Raw genomic sequence first — 26,500 nt, 5'->3', positions numbered from 1 at the left:
TCATTATTATTATTGTTATTATTAAAAAGAAAAAAAAAAGTTCATTTCCTGGCGAATTTGGCAGTGACGGGTGACGTCAGAGCCCCGGCGTCGTGGTGACTGGGGCGGCCGGGGCAGCACCGGCACCATCTTCCTCGTCCTCCGGCCCCCCCCGCTGGGCCCCGGCCCGGCCCCGACCGGCTCCCGAGCCCCCTCCCCGGCCGCGCCGTCGGGCTGGAGCCGCTGCCGAGGGGACGGCGGGCCGTGTTCGGCTCCCCCCTGCCCTCTCCCGGGTGAGGGGCAGTTCCTTCGCCCCGGGTCCAGGTCGGAGCTTTACGGGATCGGGACGAGCTGTTCCTATTTCCCGCGAAAGCGACGACGGAGGCGCGGGAGGGCAGTGCAGGGGAACGGGACCCCCACAGCGCCCGGCAGCGCTCCGGGGCGCGGGCAATCTCTGGCTTTCTCACTGTTATTAGTATTAATAATATCATTTTCTGCCCCAAAAGCGGGTGGCTTTGTCCGCACCTTCGAGGGTGGCAGAACCCGAGCTGCGCCGCGAACTCCGCGGAAAACGCCTGTTGAACCGGGCTGCGCCTCTGCCCTGGCTCACGAGTAACTGCGAATGTTAAAACTGAATCTTTGGAGGGTTCTGTTGTTGGTGGTTTGGTTGTGGGGTTTTTCAATTTTATTTTAAGGGGAGAAGCAGAACACGCGGGGTGTTGGCGCCGCAGCCCCGTCGGGGAGGCCGCAGCAGGTCCCCGGCCCCCGTCGGCTCGGCTCCCCGCTGCCGCAGCCTCCAGCGAGCCCCAGCCAGGCCCGACCCCAGCACTGCCTCCCCGGGAGCCGGGCAGGACCCGTCCCTTATCCGCCGCCTGCCCGGCCGGGCCCCGCTCCCTCTTCTCAGCCTGCCGGGCTCTGAGGAGCAGCGCAATTATTTGGTTGAAATTTATTTATTTCACCGTTCAGACAGTTATTTCAAACCAACACGATGGGAACAGCCACGCTGGGGTTAGCCCCGCTCCCGGCTGCGCGCTGCTGTGCCTGCTTTAAGGGAATTTTAACGTACTCATCTCCCCGGTGCTGACTTCCAGCCCCCTCGCCCCGGGCATCCCGGCGGCGGCGCTGGAAGCCACGGTCGGGGGCAGCACCCGGCGGAGCTGGCCCCATTGCCCGCTCCGGTCCCCCCGCACCAAAGCGTGGGCCCATGCCCCTCCGCATCCCCGCACACCTCGGCGGGACCCCCCCATTTCTCCGTCCCCGCCCCGCAGGGGCGTGCAGCGCCCAGGCAGGGAAAGCCCCCTCGGCGCTGCCGGAGGATGCTGCGGGGGGGCAGGAGGCGGAGGAGGGGGGTCCGCGCTGCTCCCCCCCTCCCCAGGCCGGCTCCGTTCGGGCCGGGGGTGCGGCTGGGGGCGGTGTGGGGCGGCGGGATCTGCGGGATCGGCTGCCGGGATTGGCTGTCCCGGCCGCCCCGCCGGCCCTGCGCGCCCCGGACCGTCTGCGGCGCCGCGGCCAGCTGGCGCCAGCGCTCATATAGGATGCGCGGGGATGGGACCGCGCCGGCCAGAGCAGCGGCTTTGCCATCTGAGTAACACCCTGCAGCTCCGATCCCCCCGCGCTCGGGGCTTCTCTTATTTTTAATTCCCTCCCCATTTCCCCCCCTCCTTCCTCCCCTCTCCGCCGTATTCGCGGTCTCCACGCCGGCTCCCACCGCCAGCCGGTAAGTGCGGGGTGCGGGGGGGGCCGCTGCCAGGGCGCACTCGCTGCTTTCACTAAACACCCTTCTCCTCCCTCCTCTTCGCCTTCTCCCCCCTTCTTTCTCCCCCTCCTTTTCCTTTTGTGTCAGGCCCAGTTCTTGCTGGCACTACTCTGTATTGGATCTGCCGTTCTTCCTTTTTCACCCCGCTTTTGAAGCCAGCTGGGAAAACTCCTGTTGACGTTTGTAGGGAGAGCGGGGGGGAAAGGAAGCTTTTTGCTTTTTCTTTTTTTTTTTTTTTTTTTTTTTTTTGGTAAAGAGTTTGAAATGGGATCTCTGTTTATTCTGTGGGGCAATGAGCAGGGAGGGAGCAAGGAGAAGACTTTGGGGGAGAGGACATTTTTGGAAGGGGGGGAGGGGCTCTGCTTCTCCCTCCCCATCCATGTACCGCCCGGTACAGCGCTCCCGAGCCCCTCACCCCTCCGTCTGTCCCTACAGGTGCTGCCCGGACCTGCCGCCGCCCGCCTGGACAGAGAGACACGGTGACTCCGGGGGGCTCCCCCAACCCTTCCCAGGGCCCACGCCAGCCGCCCGGCCATCTTCTCCTTAAGAAAAGCCACTCCATCTCCTAAATCCCACCAGCAGCGCCAACCCCAACCCCCCCGCCCCCCCTCCCCGAGCAGCACCGGCCCGCTCCTGCTCTGGGGCTGGGTGGGAGGGGAGGCCCGAGGCCATGGAGGTGGCCACAGACCAGCCTCGCTGGATGGCCCACCACGCCGTGCTCAACGGGCAGCATCCCGAGAGCCACCACCCAGGACTGGCTCACAATTACATGGAACCAGCGCAGCTCCTACCTCCGGATGAAGTCGATGTCTTCTTCAACCACCTGGACTCCCAAGGCAATCCCTACTACGCCAATTCCGCCCATGCCAGGGCCAGGGTCTCCTACAGCCAGGCACACGGTAAACCGGCACCCGCGGCCCGGGCTGAAGGCGAGCAGTGACGACTGGGGGGGACCCTCCGGTGTTTCCGAGAGGGGGGGGAAGGAGACCTGAGAAAACAGGATAGAAAGGGAGGCACGTCTGGATTTTAACCCTAGAGATAACCGAGGACTGGCAGAGGGGAGGGAAAGAAAGGGGGGAGGTTAGAAAGGAAGGGGAAATAGTGTGCGCACAGGCTAAAACTTCTCAGACGCGGCTACTTCCCGGATGCAAAATACAAACCGGTTCAAATCGGCGATGGGTTTTATTTGGGGGTGGTTTTAGGAGCCGAAGAGAGCGCGTTGCAGCAGCTCGGAAGATGGAGCAGAAAGGGGTTTGCTGCTTATCCCCGGGCGGGGTGGAGTGGGAGGAAAGGGGAGATTTAACCCCTGCCCCTGGTGCCTGATGCCCTCCTGTGCCCACCGCACCCCCTCGCTGGGCTAGACGGTGTCCCCCTCGGAAGGAATTGGGCAAAGGGGCCTTTGTGCCAGCCCGGCTGCGGTTCTCCGGGCCCTCTCCAGTCCCCCCAGGCCGAGTTGCTGCCGAGGGACTGGGGCCTTCCCGTGCCGAGCGGCCCCGCGCTGATACCAATCGCTCTTGTGTCCCTACAGCCCGCCTGACCGGGAGTCAGATGTGCCGGCCTCACCTTCTCCACAGCCCCGGGATTCCTTGGCTGGACAGCAGCAAGGCGGCACTGTCCGCCCATCACCACAACCCCTGGACCGTCAACCCCTTCACTAAGACCCCCCTGCACCCCTCGGCGGCGGGAGCACCCGGGGCCATCTCGGTGTACCCGGGCAGCAGCACGTCCAGCACCGCCTCTGCCTCTTCGCTCACCCCAGCCTCGCACTCCGGCTCCCACCTCTTCGGCTTCCCCCCGACCCCTCCCAAGGAAGTGTCCCCGGACCCCAACTCCACCAGCGCTGCTTCCCCATCCTCCTCTGCCGGGGCCAGGCAGGAGGACAAAGACAGCATCAAGTACCAAGTCTCGCTGTCGGAGGGGATGAAGATGGAGAGTGCCAGTCCGCTGAGGAGCAGCCTTGCCAGCATGGGGGCCCAACCCTCAACCCACCACCCCATCCCTACATACCCCTCCTATGTGCCAGCCGCACACGACTACAGCAGCAGCCTCTTCCACCCTGGCAGCTTCCTGGGGGGCCCTGCATCCAGCTTCACTCCTAAGCCACGGAGCAAGGCCAGGTCCTGTTCGGGTAAGTGCTGGGGTTTGATGCGGGGTGCTTGTGTCTGGGGACAGAGGGACAGGTGGCAGCTTGCTCTCCCTTTTCTGGAGTTTTTTAAGCGAAGAGATAGAGCTTGTTCCAGGCTCCCGTGGTGCCAATACATTCACAGCGACCGCTGAGCCTCAGCATGCTCGGAGGGGATGTGAGGACCGGTGCAGTGAGAGCCGGCAGATCCACTGCGGCAAGGAGGGATTAGTAGGCTAAATGTGTTTCCCCTCAGAGCAAAACTGACCTCGGTCCCCCCCGGGCGGTCAGACCCCCGCGCTGATCACGCGTGGGGACGTGGGCCAGGGATCTTCCCCCCGTAGTCACTTCCATGGCTCCTCATCAGCGCAAACCCGGCCCAGCGCAGGGCGAAAGCGAAACCGCCCCGGCCGGGCCGCTCCCCATCGCCCGGGGCCTGATTCCCTTCACGTTTTACAGGAGCAAAAGTTCAAATGTAGTTTACATACCAGCGCAAGGACGGAGGTGTCGGTCAGAGCTACCCTTCCCCAGCACAACTTTAACTAGAAAATACCCTTATTTCTTTTCCCCTCTGAACCAGCCTTATTTGTGCTTCCAAACGACTTTCCCATCTCACAACCCCTCCTTGCATTTCTTCAGACCTAAGTCAGCAAATTAGGTGATGGGCAAAGTTTTAATCCCCCTCCGCAATCCCACTAAATGTGCAACTGGACAGATTAATTCAGATAATTGGTGTAATTCTACTCACCTCCCATTTAACATTCTCGGCAAGGGAAGGAGATGCACGGCCAAACATTGGGGCTGGATTCAGATAGCCCTTAAAAGAAAAGGGCTACATAAGCTTTGTGTGTATATTCTTGCGTATCATTGCACATATATGCTTACAAAGACACTACATTTATTTTTAAAGCAGGCAATAATTTAGAAATGTGAACTCTTCTGAATTTTACAACAAAAATACCAGCTCTTGCATGAGCTCCTCAGCTCTGCTTCAAATGGCTCCTCAGAGAGGAAAAATACTATCATCTCCTATTATTTAAATGCAGTTGCTACTATGCATATGTATTTATTTTTATATATATACACACACATAATAGCCACTATGTATGTATATTTATTTTTAGATACATAGTAGCCACTATGTGTATATATTTATATCATAAATAGATATATTTTAGTAGTGCAGAGAGTAAAAAGTGAAGGCAGTTAACAGCCCGAGCCTGGAAACAGTCAAGAGCCAGGACTCTGAAGATAAAGGGACTTGAGTAGCTCTAGATTTTGTCCTGCAGCTGCCGATGACTGTGCTGGACGGAGGAAGTGAGCACCTATTTTCCTTGTTTGTTTAATGGGTTTTGGGTAGTGGGATTTTCTTTGGCCGTGAGGGAGCCCCCGTGCAAGGAGCTGGGGAAAGTTCGTGACCACTCCGTGTTTTTGTAGGAGAGCTAAGCCTCACGACACGCCGACTCCTGCAGCTTCCTGCCTAGGAGGGACAAAAGCTCCGAGCGCAGCGCCGCAGAGCTCCCCTCATTTTTCACTCTGGACTGTGTTGTTTAAAAGCCACCCACTCCCTAGATTAAAGAAGACACAAGCCCCGCTGAACTCGGCATGGCCTGCTCCACTTATTAGCAAGAAGAATTTCCTCTCCAGTTAAATACTGTAGGATTTGCATAAACTATATTAAGAGAGATTTCTATATTAAGCAGACCTGCCCTCGAACCGTCAGAGGCAAATGAACTTTCAGCAGAGAGCTTTCTGAGGCAGGAACATACATATCTAGGAGGTACATATCTAGGGTTTAATACAGCCCTGCTGCAATGCCGTGCTCCCCACTAAAACTAATAATGAAGCAGTATAAGGTAAACTGCTCCCTTCCAAACCCAAACGGTGGTGTTGAAAAATTGCTGAGGCAGAGAACTCCAAGCCTGTTTTTTACAGTGATTTCCAGAGTGCTTGCTAAAGCTGGGCTTTCTCAAAGCTCGGCATTAACAACGCTTTTCTGCCTTTAGAGCAAAAATCACAACGGAGCCTTTGGCATTCTGTGTCCCTTCCCAGTCTGCTCGGCTTCACTTTCTCCTCCCGTAGCATTAGCAACAAAAAGGAAAGCACAGGGCGGGAGGTCTTTTTTGCTTGGATTTAATTCTACAAAACCTCTCCCCCTGCTTCTCTCTTTCACATGCTGCATGTCTGCAGGTGTGTGTGTGTGTGTGTTAGTGCTTGGAGAATGCAGGATCTAACATCGGAGCGCAGCGGTAGGGCAGGGCAGCGGTGCCCAACACTGGGATGGTAACTTCCACCTGACACAACTCAGTGTCATTCCTCACCTGGCAGAGAGCGTTGCCCACTTGTGATCGTGACATAAAATCCATGCTGGAGTCTGGGTGTTCTCGGAGCTGAGCTCCTTGCTGCATGTGCTGTAGATGTCACTGCTGTCTGATTGTGCTTGAACTAACACGCTGTTTGACTCCTGGGAAATGCCTACAGGACAATGCAGAAAGCTTTTGTGAATTTGTTTTTAAAGAAAGAAATCCGGTTTCTTCGTGTTTCCATTTAGAAGGCAGAGAGTGTGTGAACTGTGGAGCAACTGCTACCCCTCTCTGGAGAAGAGACGGCACCGGGCATTACCTGTGTAACGCCTGCGGGCTCTACCACAAAATGAACGGTCAAAACCGACCTCTCATTAAACCCAAGCGAAGGCTGGTAGGTGGCTCTGTTTCTCCTGGGTTTGGGGATCAATTAGGCAAGGGGACCACACACACAGGCACAATTCAAACTCAAACATGTCTCAGCTCTGCTCAGCCCCTGCCCGGAGCCGAGCCCTGTGGTACAGGGGGTCCAGTACATGGGGTCCGGCACGCCGGGGTCACAATGAGCCTGGGGCCAGCGCTGCCCCGGCAGCCCCCCGCAGCCTCCCCGCCGCTCCCAATCCACAGGGGGTATCGTGTATCCGGCTCCCCGGTCATCCTGGGATGACAGCTTTTAATTTAATTCCTCATTTATTTGGCCTCCTGGGAGCTTTGAGCACGCACCGGGAGCGAAAGGGTTATCAGCGCAATGTCCTCCACCGGCTACTAAACAAAAAGGGTTCCAGCTCCAAAAAAGCAAAACAAATCAGATGAGTCAAAGCTACTGCTCCTACTTAATAATTATTTGTATAAAGGCCATGAAGTAATTTTCACTCTTATATTCTCTGGCAATATTAATATTAGTTCCCTCCCCAGACAATCCCCTACTGTTTAAGAAAAAATCCCATTATTTTTCCATGGAGTCACCTACACTTTGTATTTTCATTTGAGCGATTTAAAAAAAAAAAAGTCCTTTCTAAGCTCCTGGTAGTAGTTTCCTATCCGGATATCTGCACGGTAAAGATAAGGAAACTTTGTGTATCTGTTTCCTGACTCTAAAAGCTTTAGAGAGTTTCTATAGGCGAGCCTTGCCAGTCATGCTTGCTGTTTTGAAATTTCTAATACACTCCACTCCACAAATAATGCTTAAAATGCTAAGAATAATAAATATATTTGTTGGAGCTTTGTGATTTATGGTGCCCAAGTCTCTCAGCTATTCGTGGGCATGTTTCAATGAGGTTTGGAGAGCAGAAAATTGGCATTGCTGCTCTAACACTGGGACGGGATACTGAAGATTTCTGTTGTGAGTCAGAATTTCAACTATGCAAGCTCCTTAATGACTGGCTTCTAAAGTGACTGACACATAGAAAAATGTTAAGACAACAGTGTAACATTATCGTCTCCCAGGCTCAAGTGCTTTCCAGCCTGAATGGGACAGGCCATAGAGTTAAGCAGCACAGTTGAGTATCAGTGAAGCCATCTCAAATATGCAAACACAGGTTTCCACCTTCCAATATGTTGGAGGCTTACGCTCAGCTCAGTGCCCAGGGTTTGGGGGGCACTCGGGAGGTTTTCTCTCAGCATAGTTTGTTTTAATGTTCTGTTTTGTTGTAATTGATTTACAGCTTTGTTTATTGCCCCTTTTTCCGCTGGAGTTTGCTTGTTTGCGGGGGAGAGGGGATGGCCATCTTTGGGGATTTGTTCATCTGACGTGCAATGGCAAAGAGATCATGTTCATAATGTCAGGGTTTGGACGTCTGGCATTAATTGTGTTTGGGTTGCCTGAGTGCAGTGGCAGTGGGGGGTACCCCCTCTTTCTGCCTTTGGCCTGTTCTCATGGGCAAGTAAAGGACTCAAGTACATGAGTCTCCAAGGGCCTGATTCTTGCCTTAAGCTACTGAGCCATCCACTAGCATTGAGGAATTTACAGAGGGCATTGGAGTAAATCAGGAACAAGTGAGAACAGAACCCGGTGCTCCTCTTACAGGAGCCCGGTCAGTCTGGCCTTTGCACGATGCCGGCAGCAGGGAAGCGCACACAGTCCTTGTGTGGGAAACCCATCACTCCAGGTCTGCTCCTGGCCCTGTAACGCTGCTGCTTCACCCCATGGCTCCTGGTGCCTAAAGGCAAAAACATCCAGGGAGCAGAGCCCCGGGGAAACCACCAGGATTGATCCATGTTAGAAAGCGGGCTCTGCTGCGTTAAACACACACTGGGTCCTCAGCATTGCACAAAACTTGCCTGAGTTTTAGTGCTCCCAGAGGCAGGGCCAAAGCTTCCTAATACGAAGCTAATTCCCAAAACATGGGGTGCAATTAGCCCGTCCGAAACGCTCCATCGATGCCGTGCACGCACAAAGAGCGCATTATTGCGGGGTCTGGCAGACAAGGGCCCATCCAGGGATTACTGCTGCCTGCTGTTTGACTTTTCCTGTTCTTGTCTGGGGAGGTGGGGGAAATGTTTGAGCATTTCTCTCCCCCCCCACCTTGGTTTCAGCAGAACAATACTTTTAGGAAAGGGTGGCAGAGTTTTGCTCTATTTTTCTCCCCTTGAAGATAGTTGTTTGAGGGCCTGTCAGGCAAGGCACTGAGTAGGGACAGGGGTGGCAGCCGGGTCAGCGCAATCATTGCTTCGAGGCATGAAATTTGGTTTGCTAAATATTTAAAGAAAGTTGGAGCCGGTTTTGTTTTCCCCCTTTCACTTGTAAATGGAAACTGAATTTTCAGTGATGGCTCTGATAAATACTGCACCCAGTTAAGCAATGCGGTTGGTTTTCTTTTGTGTCCATCTTTAAAGGGACAGAGCAGGGGTAAAAATCACATTCTTTAAGATCATTCCCCTCTTTTCAAACCCGGCCCCAATGCTGGCACAAACTGAATTGGTCGTTTAAAAAGAAAAGACAAATATGTTTTCAGGACAAAATCTAGAATCCTGCAAAGGGAAAACCTGGACACATCAGGTGATGTTGCCCTTCTACAATTTTTGTGCAGTTAGAGATGCATTGTTTCTCTCCTTACTTCCCCTGCATGCACGGTGCCATGGGGCTGGAGGCTGCCGTCTGCATCCAAGACTACCTGGATTTAAACAAAACCCTAAATGTAAAACTGAAGGAGCTCTCCTTCAGCCCTGATGCCGTGTAAAATCATAGGAACTCGTTCTGCCCAACCCAAACATTTAGTCCAACCTGACCTTTCTGATGTGTGAGGATCTCCCTCCTCCTGCCAACACATTTTAATGTTCTTTTTCTTTCTGTTAGTCAGCGGCCAGGAGAGCAGGGACTTGTTGTGCCAACTGTCAGACAACCACCACAACCTTATGGCGACGTAACGCAAACGGGGACCCAGTTTGTAATGCCTGTGGACTCTACTATAAATTGCACAATGTGAGTATTTACTCATCTCATGTGTTGCTGCTTGCCCAGCCAGGATTGATGTCTCAACTGCATGGTGTACACCAGGCTTTTATTGGTTTCAGGGTTTGCGTTGTTGTTTTATTCCTTCCCCCGTCTCTAAGGTTCCCCTGGGAAGTGACAGCCGTTCTTTGTCAGCACAGTGATGCTAAGTTCAGTGACATTACAATGTATTAGCTTGGCTTCTAACGCTTGGGCAAAACAGAGCTACCACACTTGGTTTTAACTAAGCGTGGTTTGTGTGCTGCTTCCCTCCAGAAACGCAGAGGTCACTTGGAATGGGCTCTGAGGAAAAATTAATTCTGATGGGACATCTTCCTTGTGTTTTTTTTTCTTTAAATAATTAAATCTAGGACTTTGTTTTAATATGTATGCGATTAAAGAAATTAATCCTAAGCAGGAATCACTTGACATGTTGGAGCATTATTTAAACTGTAATAGAGGTTAGTGGTACAAGATTGCTCATGTTTTAGGACTGAATTTGAGTCAATGTGTGCCTCCAAGTTTGATCTCTTCTATTAGGAAACGAATGAGGACCGAGGGTAAGCCTACGGGAAAAAGCCGTCGGCTGCCAAATGCGCTTCCATTTGTTTTTCATGTCTAGGGGGTTTTTGTGTGTATGGTTTTATTAAACAACTCAAACAAATCCATATAAACAAGTTCTGCAGAAAGAAACACCTTTTTTTGTTTTGGCCAGAAAAAGGTCTCCATCCAGGAAAAACACACGGGGGCTGTCCAAATGTTTTCATTTTTGCACAGTAAGGTCATTTTGTCAGCATGAGCCTGATTTTCTCATTTCTTGCAGGTGAACAGGCCTCTGACCATGAAGAAGGAAGGAATTCAGACCAGGAATAGGAAAATGTCCAACAAATCAAAGAAAAGCAAGAAAGGCTCCGAGTGTTTTGAGGAACTGTCCAAGTGCATGCAGGAGAAATCCTCTCCCTTCAGCGCTGCTGCCCTTGCTAGTCACATGGCTCCCATGGGGCATTTGCCACCTTTCAGCCACTCTGGACACATCCTTCCAACACCTACCCCCATCCACCCATCTTCCAGCATCTCATTTGGACATCCACACCCATCCAGCATGGTTACAGCCATGGGATAAAACCCGATGACCAAGAGACCCACCCAGAGATTAAAGAACATGGGGCTTTGCCTAAGACGACACCAAGTAAGAAAATGTTCTGCCAAGAGGAGAATGTAGGGATGACAAAGGGGATCTTTGCTCCCATGTGGTTTAACTCTTAATGCTGGACTAAAACCTTGCAAGTGATGGGTCTTCTGCAGAAACGTAGTGGTGCCTGTAATGCACTTTGCCCCCTCAGGTATAAGGAAAAATAACTCACCTGTTCAATACTTCATGGTCCAGCAGGAAGCAAAAGGTGGCAGAAGCTGAAGGAAAAGGCTTGGAACTGGCTTTCCTTTCTCTCTTTGTCATTACTGTGAATATTGTAAAGAGATCTAAGCAGCCTCCCAGGATGGAACCGGCTTACTGGAAGCCAGACATGCTGGATTTCTATCGTGGACTTCAGTTGGGATGGGGAAAAAAAGAAGAAAGAAAAAAAAAAAAGAGGACATCTTTATAAAACCGTAATTTTTAAAAGGAAATCAGACACAAAGTCATATTTATTTTGCTCTTGTTTTCCACAAAAAGCCTCAACCCCTCTGATTGCATGTTCTTGTGCTGTTGTTTGCAATGGCTACCACCCTGTGAGCAAACCTGCCTTCGAAACAAGGGGAGAGGGGGAACATACTCAGCAGCCCCTTGGATTAGCTCCATCTATCTTCCATACCAAAATATCTATAGGAAGGAGAGCAAGATTTGGGGGAAACAAAGCAAATAATACAGAATTTTAACGTGCCCAAGATGGTCATTATTTTAACATGATTTTGTCATTTTTTTTTTCCCTAACATGAAAGACTTCTTTAAAAAACTCAGCCCCTCTCCCAGCTACCCTTTTATTCCTCAAACTAAACAGCTAGATTGGATAAACCATTGGGAAAGAGCTCTCGGGGAGGCAATCCTGCACTAGCAAGGGGTGAGACGCAGGCATTGCCCAAAGTGTCGCAGCTAAATTCTAGCACAGCTAAAACCATCATGGGGCATAAACCCATCCGACTCTCAGACTTCAGAGGTTGAAGCATTTTGTTCTGTTGTGTCGGCAGCTGTTGCTTAAGAACGTAGATGAGCTGCTTGGGTAAGCCTGGGGCAGCGTGGCCATCACCACACCGGTCACCCGCATGGGCACCAGGGGCCCCGTGGGCTTCACAGGGAGGAGGAAGGGCAAAAACACATCGAGATCACTGGAGAGGGGAAAGAGAGAGACAATCAGTTTGAGCTTCACACACCCGTCAACCCCCAGCCCCTGCGGCAGCTGATGGGACGGGGGAAGCGCCCGTTTCCCACAGCGTATTTTATAGGAAAAACTAACAAAAAAAGGAAAAAAAAAAAAGATAAAGTAAATTTAAATCTCCCATTATTAAAGCATATTGTACGTAAAGGACCGAAACCCAAGCTATTGCCAATGTGAAGTGTATTCTATTGATTGTTATGATCCGATGCCTCTCGTGAACACAAGCTCCAGTATAACATACAATGTACATATTTAGCTATACTTCTGATGAAAGGCCCCGGCGAACAGAGGGGTTTGATGATGTAAACCACGTAAGCTTTACTCTGTGACAAGCTTTTTCTTTTCTTTTTTTTTTTTTTAATTTTAACTTTTTTTGTTGTTGGGATTTTTCTTTTTTTTATTTGTTTTTATTTTTTGGTTTTGGATCAAACCAATTGTATCTTTCCTGCAGAAGTCCTGCTTTAAAGAAAAAAAACCCAACAGAACGAATAAAAATGGATGTACGTTAATTTTCTTTTCTAAGCCTGTAATTCCAATATTGATAACGAATTAAGAACCAAGCAGCCGTGAAAATCCTGCTTTCCTCCTTTTTCTGGTCTGCGTAGGCATATAGGTGCACTTTGTAAAGAAGTGGAAATAAGCGGGGGACTAAACTGGTTGGGAGAAATCGGAAGCATTTTTAATCTACTGAGGGAAAAAAATTGGGACCTTTTCACTTTTTAACCTTCTCCAATGGTACAGTTGGATGTTATTTGTACCCAACTCAGATTTCTGTAGGATTGGGGCAGGGGGTGGGGATGGGATGTGGGTGGAAGACAGGGATTACTGATACAGTTGACAAAGTGCAATATATTGTCAGTCACTGCAGCATAGACAACGGCAGTCGAGATTTAAATTATTTTGTACTTGTATCAGCATAAAAAAAAAAAAATCTTCAGTATTTTCTGGTTTTATTTTAATTTTTATTTTGCTTATTTTTGGATTAGTGACCTAAGTTATTGTTAATTCTGTACAACATGTTTATATATTGTCTGTAAAAAGTGTATGCTTTCCTCATATTCCTTCCAGGTGAATATTGCTAAGAATAATAAAATACCTTTTTTGTGAAAGTACCTGTGCCCAGCTCTGTCTCATAAAGGCACCTTGGAATAGGGAGAGAGGAAAAATGATCCGGGCATTGTTGTGAGCAGAATTATTAGCTTCAAGTCTTCTGCAGAGTGGCCTATTTATGTTTCAAAACCCTACCAGGGTAGGACAAAAAAAGGAGTTGTGAATGATTTAGTATAAAAAGCACAGGTACAAAAGCTCCTTCTCTGCTGTTGTCCTGGGGGCGATGGGGTCATGCAGTTAAATGCACTGAAGTTTCTAAACCAGTGTGAAATGTAAGGCAGCAGCCCACGAACTGAAGCTTCTTGGAGGGGGGGGGGGGGGCTTGTGTTGGATCTTTTGGGGTTGTTCTTTTAAAGTGTTTGGAGAAATAGTTTTCAATTAAAAAGAAGTTTTTAAAGCACCATAAATGCAGAAAAGCAGCTGGGGCTCAAGGCAGAGCCTGTATCAGACCAGGCACGGCTCTGCTGGTTCTTGCACTGTGGTAACAGGCAGCACCATCAACCTGGAAACCTGTTTCTTACCGCTTGGCTTCATCAGTGGTGTAAAGGCAGCAAGGGGGTTGGCCAGGCTGGAGCTGCTCCATGCTGTCCCGGGAACAAGGGGTGCAGCCGTGGGTTGGCACAAGGATGGAGAAGGGCTCTTATCAGGCAGCTTCCCAGTGGCCAGAACTTTGCGGCTGCTTTTATCATGCGGTCGAGTCCGACCCACACAAGGAACTCCTTGGGGCCTTACAAAGTGAACAGTACAGAGCTCCCTGCCTTGTGTAGGGTTGAGCACTGCTGCTGCTAAAACCATGTTTGCAAGAAAACTGCTAATGAACCTTGGGTTTCCTCCTCCAACCCCGCGTGGTTTGAGTCTCACTTCTGTGGAAACCAACTTGGGGATAACCCCTTACTCGTTAACGAAAGAAATAACCCCAGTTCCTCTTCAGTGTGTCTGTTCAGATTCCAGCTCTTTCTATCAGTGCTTCTCTTTAGCCTGCAGCCTCCTCCCCAGCCCCGCTCCCGAATGACAAGGAGTCGCAGAGGCTTTAGATGGGCTGAAGAAAGAACACGCAACTGGGACAAGGCCTTCCTGCATCATTTCAGACGAGTTAATCATCTCTCTAACTTGTTCAGCGAGGCTCAGTGCAAACACCCATTAAAAGAAAAAAAAAAGAAAGAAAAAGGCAGTTTATGGCATACCGTGCAAGCTTCATTTAAAAAGAAACATGTTCACTTTCAGACGGGTTTAAAACGGGGTTACAACTGAACTCAGCTGCTCTCCCTCTGTTTCAATAGCTGAGACAAGGAGGGAACAAAACTAACAACATCTCTCTAATACTTTAGAATAATCAGGCTGCTTTGGCTGGCATTACACCCTGTCCAGGCTCTGATGAGGGCTCACCTCGGGGCTGCCTCTCTGCAGGCATTTGGCTGGGGAGGTCTGATCCGGTCCCAGAATCACATAACCCATCAGCTTGTCCGGATGGGTGCTGCAGCCCCCAGCACCCCGAGGAGGGTGCCTCCTCTGAGCAGGGTCCTCAGCAGTTCCTGCCACAGAGATAATAAATAATCCCATGTTTGTCAGGTGGCACTAATCTGTGAAGGATCAAACCATCCCTCTGCAGCGTGCGCATCGTGTCCGTCTCCAGACATTTTGCATAGCGGAAGGAAAACAAACAGCAGGGAATGGAAATGGAGCAAGTGTGCAAAGTTCAGCGTAAAGTGTAAGCAGAGAGCAGATATCGAGGCAACAAATTGGGATTTACGGTGCTTTCACTACCACCAAACACTGGGGGACAGGCTTTGTGGGAGGGGGGAGCCCTGACATTACTTGCCTTTGGTTCCCGTTGTTGGGATTATTGTTTTAAGCCGTGCTTAATTGTCATGTCTCCACGGCCACATCAAAAGCCAAGAAGATTAGGTTACAGGGAGTGTTTGATGTCAAAATACAAAATAAATAAAAGGAAAGCTGAAAAGGTACCGTATTTTCCATGATGTCTCAGGAGGGGGTTGCCTCAAAGGTCTCTTTTTTTTTTACTTACTCTCTTCATTTACTTACTTCCAAACGACTCCACTGCTTCCCTGCAGCTGCTCGAAAGGGTTAACATCCCCTCTTTGATGGCAAACGTGGTATAATTAACGCAAACTTCTTAAGTATCCTGGTGACCTGTAGATGGCCACATGAGAATTTTGTTATTTACTGACTTGCCAAACGTTTATTGCTTATAGCAGGACAAGTGGGAAGCAGGCATTAATTCTGATGCTGTTATCTGTGATTGCGTGTAGAGTTCATAGCAGAGAGTGCCCATACGTCAACTGCAATTAAACATTTCCCTGGGTTTTTAATGAATTTCACGTTGTGTGTGTGTGGGGGGGGGGGGGGTTGGACTGGCAGCTTTTCCAACTGCAATCCTGCCCATCCGCAGAGCAGGCGTGACACAGCCAGACACGGGACAACTTCCCCTTACCTGCAGGCTGCAAAAGAAAACAGTCTGGCGCCATAGAGCATTTGATCCTTGGCTTCTCCACTGAGACAGTCAAATCAGTACCAACTGTGGCAGGGCACGGAGGGAGGTTTCGTGGTGACATCTCCCCTTGGGAACCAGCCTGAAAAACACCAAAAATGAAGGCAAAGTGGCTACCAGGTGAATAAGTTCATTTATCACCAACCTGGACTGGATTAGATGGTGTGACCTAGAAGTAAAAGCTTTGTTTAGCCCAACTCCCTGGGCCATCTGGTGCTTGCAAGTAAACATTTCTAAGTGAGATTAAGCGACTGCTCTTTGAGCATGGTGATATGGGTGCAAGCCAGGCTGCTCTGGATCTAGCAGATCAAACCTCAGCATCAGGGCAGTGGCTGGTGCTGATTCAGAGACACCATTTGCTTGAACAGCTTTGGGTGCAATTCCCCATGGTGCCGGCGCTGCAGTCAATCCCGATTCGGTCTGGTGGATCCAGGGTTGTCCTAAACCCAGGGCTCAAATGGCACCAAGGTGCTGCTGGAAGGTCGAGGGCCCCATCGGAGGAAGCTTACAGGGGAGGCTGCAGTAAAAAACACTCTGCATTTGCAATAAGAACTGAGTTGCATTTCTGAGCACCAAAAGCTCAGCTGAGCAAAAAGCAATTGCAGCGTAGGAGATAGAGCAGGAAAACCATCCAGCAGGTAGGAACACAACAGAGAACTAACCCCTCCTTCAGGGAACAGCTTTGCCGTAGCACTGAGGGAGGGAACTACTACTGTTTGGTCTATCAAAAATGAATCAGGGAACTAAAATGTGAACCCAGCCTAGGCAGCAACGCCAGGGAGGAAGAGCTACCTGCAGCCATCCTGCTCCCCTGCCTCTCCCTGCGCTCTGCGCTGCAGGCACTTATCTGGAGGAAAGTTGACTCTGGCTTAGCAGGGTCAAGAGCACGTGTAAATCATTTGGAGTTGGGCCCGTCAATGCCAGATCATGAACATGGACCCTTGTTTCTCCTCCTAAACACTGGAGTGCTTCACTGAGATCTTCCCCAGGGCTTTTACTTTCCCCTGGAGCTTCATTCAGCTCTTGCCTGCTCTCTGCCAGGCAGAGGGGATGTGGCAGGTCTCTCTACCTGGGAAACAGGAGCATTACATTGGCTGTTTTGGCTGTGATTTTTTATCTCTGGTGCTTTCACTCACTCCACCTGCCTACATTGACATCCTGGGATCAGGTTATATGGGTAGAGTGAATTCAAGGCATCCCTGGAAATCCCTGTTGGACTTTGCTGTAAAATTCAGGTTAATTTACCATCTCCCTCTGCATTTCAGCCCATATGCTTATTTTTAATCATCTTTTTTACAGACCCCTGTAAAATTTGGAAGCAAAAGCACCCCATTTTCACAGTTAATCTGTAGAAGAGAAGTAGGTGAACAAAAAGGAACAGACCGAAACCATTCACGTAAGCATAGCACCCACAGGCCATGCACTGCTTTTCTCTCTCCAACTCAGCCTCCACCAGCACAGGGAAGATGTTCTTCATGAAGAAGCACATCTCTGGAGACAGAGCACTGCCTGATCAGTGTCAGGGCTCACTCCAGCCCCTCGCACACTCCCTTTCGGGTAACGAGCACAGTTACAGCATTCCGTGCCTCAGTTTCCCCTTGCAGAACAGATGTAAAGAAGACACGACCTGCTCTATCAGCCCGGTACAAGTGCTAACTCGCTCCCGTCGAGCAGACTTCTGGGCAAGTCCTAACACATGTCAGTGAGCGGTGTGCGCCGATAGGCACCGGGAAAGGGCACAGCGCTCCCCTCTAACTAGGTTAGAGGCTCCTCCCTGCTCGCCTTCGCTGCTGTTGGCCTCTCCTACAGCTGGAAGGACACATAGCAGAAATTAGTCACTGGAGCACATCACCCGCTGCTTCCAAGGGCTGCGCGCACCGTGAGCCCCACGCACCGAGAGGCATGCACCGCCGCCAGCCCCGGCTCATTGTGAAGCAGCCCTTTCTGCATCTCCCATGCTGTCAGCCCCTGACCTTCCTTTCACGTGCTCTAATGGTCACTAGAAAACGGCGAGAGAACACAGGCACGGTATTAAATAGCCCTAATTTGTCTCCAGGCCCTTCCCCTCCTCCCCCTCACCTCTGTGTCCCTCCACTTAACGTTTAAACCAGCTGAAGTTTACAACAAATCAAAGCCTCCCCATAGGCCCAGATTGTCTAAATACGGAAAACAGGAAGTGAGTAACCTTCAACGGGAAATTGTTCATCCGATGGAGGCCAAGACCCAAGGCCCGGCGCGGTTCAGTCCTGCCCCAGCTCAGCAGACACAGCGCGTACCCAGCACACACTCCCTGTTTGGCAGGAGGGAGTGGTTTAGGGAAGCTTTTACTTCTGCAGTTGAGAGGAGATGGTGTTTGTGCCTGTGCAGAGCGGTAGCTGGGAAGGTTGTTCTGAAGAAGACAGGGGATGGGATGGAGAAGGAAGGAAAGAGGGGAAAAAAAAGGAGAAGATGCATGAATCCGAACTGAACCCACCCCTTGCTTCCAGTGAAGGTGGAGGTGGCAAGAGGGTACCGCAGCCGGCACTGGGCTGCTTCCAGGGTGGGAAGAGATGTAGCGTGACATCCCCTTGGTGATGAAGTAGAACACTTCACTTCCTAGGCAGGGAGAATCACCATTTATTTTTGTAGAGTAACTGGCCTGCTTCCCCCCGCCGGGAAAGATCCCAGATTATTTTACCGGCTGTTTTTCTGAGGCTCATATTATTCACTGCTGCATCGCAACCATTACGGGGTGGAACACAGCAGCTGCTTAACAGCTCAAAACAATGCCCCTTTTGACAGAAGGTCGTATTAAGATCCTCTCTAACTGAAGGTGAACTTCGTGTTACGTGCAGCATCCACTGGAACGAAGCTTTGCTCACAGCTACCCTTCTGCCAGGATCACAAAAGCACCAAGGATGCACAAGCACAGCTGAGCATGCCAGAGGCCTTCCACTCCAGCTATGGGCAGGGCTAATGAACCATGTACCACAAAGTGGCCCCTGGGTCATAGATCACTTTATTCTGACCCCCACGGAGCTTGCACCTATGCTCATACACTGGTTTGCTTTGGGCAGCTCATGGGCTAAACTCCAGCAACCAAGCCTACAGTTTCTGCTTTGAGAAATGGGCAGGGAAGAAGGAGGCACAATCTGATCTGGAGTTTGCACCATTGCTGAGGAGATGTAGGTGATTGTTCCTGTCCTGCTCCCTTGCCTCGGGGATGGGAGTGCTACAGATGAAGGGCACTCCAGGGCAGATGCGCACACATGGGATGGTCTCCAGAGGACATGCAGAAGGCACAGCTGGAGCTAGACCTGCCTCAGCAGGATGCTGCACGTCTGCAAAGATGGGCTTAAGAGAAACATACAGCAATGGGTAACCGCTGGGTCTCTTGAGGAGGACAAGTTAGAGATGAAGCTTCTAAGTTAGATCTCTTTGCTGCAGCATCTCAAATATTGATCTCAATTTACCTTTTACAAATATTTTTAAAACACTGTTTTTTAGGCAGAAATATTTCTCCTCTTGCTCCTACAGTCTTTTTCTGCAATGATTTACCCAGATTTCTCATGGATTATACAGGTGGAAGCAGGACTTGCGACATTTGCTTCGCAGAGGTTTTCTCTGTACACAAAGATGAAGTTGGTTGCTGCTGAACCAGCTGGCTGGGGGAAAGATGCTCTCATTCAAGCAGCCTTGCTGCATCTCTGGGGAGGACTCTTGTCTTTTTCCCATCACAACAGGTTTCCTCTTTGTTCTCTGGTGGGCAGGTGTTGTCCCAGTGGGATGTGGAAAAGGGCAGGCTCTGATCCCATTAAAGATAGCCCCATTGGTAACAGATCAGAGGGGCATCCCTGGGTTGTGGGAGAGTATCCCTGTCCTGTTTCACTGGCTGGTGAATAATAGAGCTGGCTCTCTGTGAGGCTTGCAGGGGTTTTAACAAGAGTCTTGCTCTCCAGAGGGACAGTGAAAGGGAAAGGAACCTGGAGGGTGATGCCCTGTGTCTGGCATTGTCAGAAACCACAGCTGATCCTGCAAGCGATGGGAACAGAAATGATGCTTCTATCCAGGAAAGTTGCAAAGAAGTGCTCCCCTCCTGCATTATCTGCTTGCTTTACTCTCTTTCTCTATCACTGCCACCGCAGGCTGACTTTGAGGGCTGTGGAAGTGAATTTTCCTTCAGTGGAAGATGAGGCACAGATCATCCCAGAGACAGAAACACCACTGTAACCCCCGCTCTCAGCCACCTCTTGGTCCTTCCATGTTGAGGATTGCAGCAGCTCTGTTCTGACTTCCTGGGAACAAAGGTTGGGTGTGTGGGCTAAAGAAGGTCAGGGAGCTTCTACCACCTCCCTGCCTGGATGAGATAACCAGGGAACAGGGCTGTGGCTTGCCCAGTGGAGCCTGTCTGCCTGCAGTCCAGACATAGCACGGAGTAGCTGTTCTGCTGATTCTTGCTCAGAAGAACTGAGATAGTAGCAGGGATGTCCAATGCCTTTTCTTCTGTTCTTTCTAAAGCAATCCAGAAGGAGAATCCACTGTGCCCAGGCTCCACAGACTCCTGAGATCTAGAACAAGCTCTACATCTGCTTAACTCAGAGACTTAGTGTCTCTGTCCACTCAGTGAAGGCAGGATTTATCCACCTCGCATAGGATTGTGGCAATCCATTAGTCTGTGCTAGTGCAGCCCTTGGACATCGTCACGTCCCAGGAATGGGAACTTGAAGCTGGGTACATGCAACAGCCAAAATATGCAGCTCCGACTGCAAACCACACCATAGGCATGTTCACAGAGTATGCACCAGCACTGCGGGCCAGAGGCTTGTCCAAATGAGGCAACAGCCCTTACAGACACCGTGTCCATGCACAGGCTCCTTGAATTTCCTTTCTCTGGTGAGATCCCTTTGGCCAGTGTCATTCCAGCTGCAGCACAGCTGCCCATGCAAAGGCCCTGCATCCTCGGAAGAGTTAACCCTGAGCTCCTGACTCAATGCACAGGAATGCAGCCACCTCAGGTAGAGTCTCATGGGGCCAGCCTGGAACACTGGCTTCATGGGAGCCTGCACACATCCCAGCTCAACAGCAGCTGCCTTCGGTTGTGACAGGAATGACAAGAACAGAGGTGGTACCAGTACGTTGACAGCAGGCTGCATCGGAACATTCCTTTTCCTACGTTCTTCCTTGGCGCCACAAAGAAATGATGCCCTTTTTGGCCATCTCACCCTGCACCAGTTGGACTCCTTTTCATCTGCACCTTTCTTGGTGCTCGATTTCTGTTTCACTCTCCCCTGTACATCCTGCCTGGATTTACCCCTGTGGCAGCTCACAGAGCAGCCGCTGTAGCTGTGCTGCACTAGGGCCTGGGGACACGGGTCACCTTCCTTGTGAAGCCATCACAGCCCCTGCTCAGCGCTCCTGCAGGCTGCTTTCACCTGCAGCACCGCTGCGGAACAAACCCAACTCTCCCTTCACGTACATGTATGTACGCATCTACACACACACTGCCCACCACAGACAGAGACCTGTTTTACAAGGTTTAACATGCTCTGGGCTCTGCTGTGGGCTCTTCCTCTTTTGCTGCAGCTGTGGTTTTTTAGGGCAGGCTTTGTGGGTTTGAGAGAGTCCTTGGATGCCTTGGGAAATGCTCTGCAAAAGTGGACTTTCTCTCCATGCATTCTTCACTCCAGCCACCAGGTCCTGACATCTCCATGCAAGGGATTTACCCTATGTGATGAATATGAAACCTACGTGCCTTTCAGGCACAGGTTCTCTGTTATGCTTGTAGTGCCAGGCACAGAAACAGGACAACAAGGTGCACCCCCTCCTGTGTCAGCAGAAGCTCTAATTCAGCCACAACACTGCCTCAGGATGCTCTGAACAGGCTAAGAAACTCCAGCTCACAGCCACAGCAGCCCTGGGCATGGCTGGTGTAAGCTGCTTTGCCACAGCTTTAGACAGAGTAAGATCTTACCCACTATCCCTAACGCCTCTGCCCAGGACACAGGAGAAGCAATACTAACTTGTGGAAAGTAAGGGAGAGGTTGCACCAAGTAATCATGACACAGAAACACTCTCTGCCTCTCCTGTGCTTGTCCCAGTTACTCAAGAGGGAAAGTAACTGGGTTAGGAGAGCTGAGGATTAGCCTAACACACCTGGGTACCACCCACTGCTTCAGAGGCTCCAGCTCAGTTCTGTGACAAGCTGGGTGCTTGACAGCAGCATCCCTTTGAAATGCTGGGTATAGGGCTCACCTTGGAAAAGCCTTCCTCCAGCACAGGGTGATTGTCCATATGCATGAAGACAAGCTTCCCGGGGTGGGCTGGGGCAAGAAGGGGATGGATCGGGTGGAAAAATGCTTCTGCTGCAGCACAAGACTTGCCTGTGCTCCTCACCAGCTAAACAGCAACCTGGCCTTATGGAGTCAGAGCAGCCTTGAGGTGGCTCGGAGCAGAAAGCACACAAATGCTATGACAGAAGCCCCCAAACAACCCACAGAGCACCAGAAACACCTTGCAAGGTTTAGAGCACAGCTGTGCACCCTTGTCTATCTGTATGGGAAACGGGAGCCGTAGCTCCCGATGGCAGAGCTGGCACCATAGGAACAGAGAGGGAGGAGAGATATGTGGCTGAGGAATTCGCAGCCTTCACGTTCCCTCTCTCCCACCTCCTCCTCTCGCAGGACATAAAGAAGCCTCTTTTGTGGCAGGAGGATGGTTGGGGTGTAGGCGTGAGCGTGAGCTGGGGCAGCCGGGCTCCTGCACACACACGTGAGCTGGAGCAGAACCAGCCATGGGCATGGCCGCTGCTGCTGCTGCCCTCACTAGGGCTTGAGCATGGAGCAGTGGGCAGCGGTGCCAGTTCTGCCTGGTGTGAAGGAGGGAGGTTTATGAGGGATGGCACATGGCCTCCTCCCTGCTGCCATCCTGCTGTCCGAGCACCACAGCCCTCATCTCCATGGAGCAAAGGGAGCTGGGGGTGGGATAAGAACTCAGTGGTGTTGCCTTTCTCTCCCAGCGTGTGCGGCACGGACCCCGTTCTTCATGGAGAAGACGGTGCCAATGCCAGACCCATGCTGGCACCGCATGGGGTAAGTTCACCTCCAAGAGGGTCTCCTTCAGCCTCTGTTTCCACAACAGCCAGTACAAAAGGACACTGCTTTCCCCCATCCCCACTGAATTACCCAGCATACCTGCACCGCAAATGTCCTCTCCATGGGATGCTCAGGCAGGACTTGCATGGCTTTAGATCCCACTTCTGTTCACACCTCCCTGCTCACAGTAGAAGTCTCCTCTTGCCATGCTTGCTCCTGAGTTAGGTGTTGGCAGCAGGAGGGAGTCCCGAGCACCCTCCTTCTACAGCTGAATAGACCAGGATGCCTGCCTCAGCTCTGCCGCACTGAACAGGTCCCACCATCCCCTGAGAGCTTTTACCACTCTGGTCCTCAAACACACAGCACCAGCCCAGCCCCTGGCACCTTCCTCTCAGGTGAACACAATGGATCCCCATCATGTGCCATGGATTTGTCCCTGTGAGTGTGGGGGAATACCCAGTTTCCCAGCAGCAGCAGAACAGTCCCCTCAGAGATACCACTGTCAACATGAGAGATAAAACACATCAGAATAAAACCTATTCAAAGCCATCACGGTAAAGACAAACCCAGCTGAGAGGAAGGGTGGAAAACTGGGGACTGAGAGGAGTAAAGAAAAGGGCTGTCCCGAGAGTCCTGTTGGGAATTGACGCCAGGATGTTATAATCAGCCAAACTGTAAAGACGCTTTTGGCACCAAGAGCCAAGATCCACTTTCTTGAATAGCACCGAGCCCATGTCCACATCTGGGTCAAAAATAACCCCTGCACCAATAATAATTTACTCTGCTTGTTTTCCATGGCACCAAAGACTTTGGGTGAAGGAAAGGAATTGCCTGAGAAGGTGGGAATCTCCTGAGTGACAGAAACATTGCACCACACCAAAGGAAAAAAGGAGAATGTGTTGAAGAGAATTAAGAGATTGGGCAAGTAGAGTGCAATGTGAGACGGTTCTGAAATCTACCCACGTGTTACACACACAGTACATAAGGTGGGAGAGAAAAAGAAGAGTAAATAAAGAAGAATGCAAGAAATAAGAGTGTGCAAAGCCTGCTCAGAGATCTAAGGATTAAAAAGAAAACCTTTAGTAAAAATGGAAAACAGGGAGGCGACCAAACAAGAATATTCAGTCAGTTAAGGCTTGCAGGGAAAAGATAAGGGCAGCAAAAATGCAGAATGAGTTAATTATAGCCAAAGGGATTAAGGAGAATAAGAGGCCTTTTACAAATATATCAGGGGAAACAGAAGCAGTAGGTAGAAGGTGGGTCTGTTAATAATAGGTCAAAGTGGGATGGAAAATAATGAAACAAGGGGACAAATCATGCCAACAGCAGTGTGGGCATCTTCCTGTTACCAGCCGGCCCGAGACCTCCGAGCCAGCACAACAGGTCCATTGGCTGAGACTGGTTTCAACTCAGAGACTCCCCATCCATAAGGACAGCTCTGAGCTGCCATCCCAGCAGAGCTGGGTATGGAAACGTGCCACGGGTCTCCCCATGCGGTGCCTGACACTTTCCCTGAAGAAATCAATGTATTTTCAGTGATTAGTTTGCCTCAGCTCAGCTTCTTGTGGTGGAGGAGGCTGGAGGAAGCACATAACGCTAAGGTTGGGCCGTATGTGTGGTGCAATGGCCTTGAAAGGAGACCTGGTTAAAACACACCAGTGGGTGATGAACTGACTGACCAGCTATGGGCTTCTCATCAACTCTTGTGCTTGGTTATTTCCCCTCCGCCTCACTCACCCCCTTGAAAGCAACAAGAATAGCCTGCAGCAAATCCCCGCGGCTGGAAGCAGGGGTTGGCAAGCAGCAGGACTTTGCAACGCTTGCACCTTGCTGATTCTGTGGGCCTGATTCTCACCTCCTAGGAAATTTTGGGAAAGAATTTTAAGTATTTCAGACCCGCACACATTCCTGCTGCCAGGATTCCCGCTTTCTCCCTCCCCAGAAATAGAGCTTGGCTCCAAATCCCAGGTTTCCCTCTCAGTTCCTATAAAAACAAGAGGCTTAGTTAGGAAAACTACAGACTATTTGTGTTTTCTCAGAGTCAAAAAGGAATTGTCAGGAGATAGAAACTGTTTGCCCAGCCCTTTCACAGGAGGAAGCCCATCGCTCTCCTGCCTGCCTCTGGGCGCGTTTTGCATACTGGAGGCTTTCCTTGAACAAGACCCCTCAGGCACCCTCCAGCCCCATCTGCCAGGGAGTCACGCAGGGAGACAAAGGGCCAGCTCCTTTGTCTGGGGAGACAAGGTGCCAACCTGCCTGTCTCTGTTTACCAAAGGGAGGGATGTTAGCAGGGTGAGAATGGGGGGCTGGGACCATCGCTGGGGCGGGGGCCATTTGTCCTCTATTCCCGGCTTTCAGGCGCTTTCCCCTCCCTGCTGTCTCCCTCTGATTTCCATGTCTTGCCAGTTCGGCTTTTTGAAATGCTTTAAATAGTTATTTAGGAGCCTGCTGCTTAAAAAGAAAGAAGGAAATAGACAAATAGGCTCTATTTCTGCAAGGATAACCAGGGAACAGCCTCACAGCCGAAACTCCTGTGAGCTAATTCCCTGCAGCTTCATCTACTAAAGATACAGGGTTCTTTGACCCATGGATAACCCCATGGAAAGGTGGATGCACACAGACAACCCATACCTTGTCCTTTACTCAGTGCTTGCCTTTTCCTGCATCCCTACCTGGTCACTTACAGAGAGCAGTGAGGTGATGCTGGGAGCCCGATGGTTATACCGGTAGCTACTGTGCCCATAGACACTGGTTTGGGGATGGGAGCTGCCTGCTCACGGACAGTTTTCACTGGCACGATTTTCTACCAGCGTGTATCCCTGCATGGTGCTGAACCAGGATAGTCTGGATCAGGCAGGAAGGCGGATGAAAGCCCTGCACTCACAGAGGCCTTCCCCTAGCGAGCATAACGTGTACCTGCTGCACATCCATGACAGCACCACGCACCCAGCCACACGTTTGCACAATGAACCACATCAGAAATGGACAAACTCAAACAACAAAACGCATGGGACACCAGCACTGGGGACTTTCCTTCTATACTCATCCTGCTTACCTCAGAGAACACATAAATGCCAAAAACCAGTCAGCCTTCCTCCCTTTTACCTATGTTGCACATTACAGGGTGAAGCCGGTGCTCTCTGTCTCCCTGCTGCCCCTTTGCACTATCAACCCAAATAAGTAAAACTGCACAAGGAAAGAGAGGTTAAAAAGCAAGCACTCCACAATAAAAGCCAGGTAATACACTGTCCTTTACAGAACTTCCTCTTACACCATCCATTCTTTCACAGCATGATCTCTGTTGGGTGTTAGAGGGAAAAGGGCGGTAGAGCCCAAACCAAGCAGCATCAGCAGAGAAAGCAGCAGCCGCAGTGGCAGGCAGTGCTTTGAATGATCTCATGAATCAGCCGTGACATTATCTACAGTGAAACGCCTGGGAAGGGGTTTCCCATATCCTCCCCTGACCTGGAAGGTTGAATCCACAGGGGCCTGAAGGGCATTTTGATTGCCAAAGACAAAGGCTAAATCAGAAGGAAATGATATTTTATTTAACCTCTGCATCAGGGAGGGGGCCCGAGGGGAGGGTAGAGGCAGCGGGGCGGTGACAGGGGCGTGTGGATAACAGGGGCATTCAGCACAGATCGCTCAGTACCATATGGGCTTCCACTAGAGCAGCATGTCCCATCAAAGAGCCGGTTTCCCTCCCCATGCTGTCAGAGGCTGCCGGAGGAGGGCAGAGCCCTGCGCACAGCCCAGCCTGCTCTGCCATCCTATCCTGCCGCTCGGTGCCAATATGGAATTTCCTTTCGGGAAAGGGCTGTGATAATTGTCCCTCCTATTTACACAGCG

The 26,500-nt window shown here is 50.9% G+C and overlaps 1 protein-coding gene across 2 annotated transcripts; it reads left to right on the top strand.

The window, feature by feature from the left end:
- Positions 1 to 1,558: 1,558 nt before the first annotated feature.
- On the top strand, positions 1,559 to 11,180 carry GATA2 (GATA binding protein 2). 2 transcript variants are annotated; one of them, XM_057417646.1, is made up of 6 exons: positions 1,559 to 1,696; positions 2,171 to 2,634; positions 3,264 to 3,863; positions 6,409 to 6,554; positions 9,456 to 9,581; positions 10,414 to 11,180. In XM_057417646.1, exons 2-6 carry the CDS (start codon positions 2,406 to 2,408, stop codon positions 10,711 to 10,713), a joined length of 1,401 nt encoding a protein of 466 aa, XP_057273629.1. In that variant the 5' UTR covers positions 1,559 to 1,696; positions 2,171 to 2,405; the 3' UTR covers positions 10,714 to 11,180. The 2 variants fall into 2 exon arrangements, with proteins under 2 accessions (XP_057273629.1, XP_057273630.1); XM_057417647.1 differs by lacking the exons at positions 1,559 to 1,696; positions 2,171 to 2,634 and adding an exon at positions 2,858 to 2,986.
- Positions 11,181 to 26,500: the final 15,320 nt, after the last annotated feature.

This window comes from Pezoporus wallicus, unplaced genomic scaffold (genome assembly GCF_028554395.1).
Source record: "Pezoporus wallicus isolate ANWC-B61680 ecotype Strahan unplaced genomic scaffold, APGP_CSIRO_Pwel_v1 contig_8542, whole genome shotgun sequence".
NCBI classification, from domain to species: Eukaryota; Metazoa; Chordata; class Aves; order Psittaciformes; family Psittacidae; genus Pezoporus; species Pezoporus wallicus.
The sequence above is the reverse complement of the archived record's forward strand: the minus strand, read 5'-3'. Positions and strand labels throughout refer to the sequence as shown.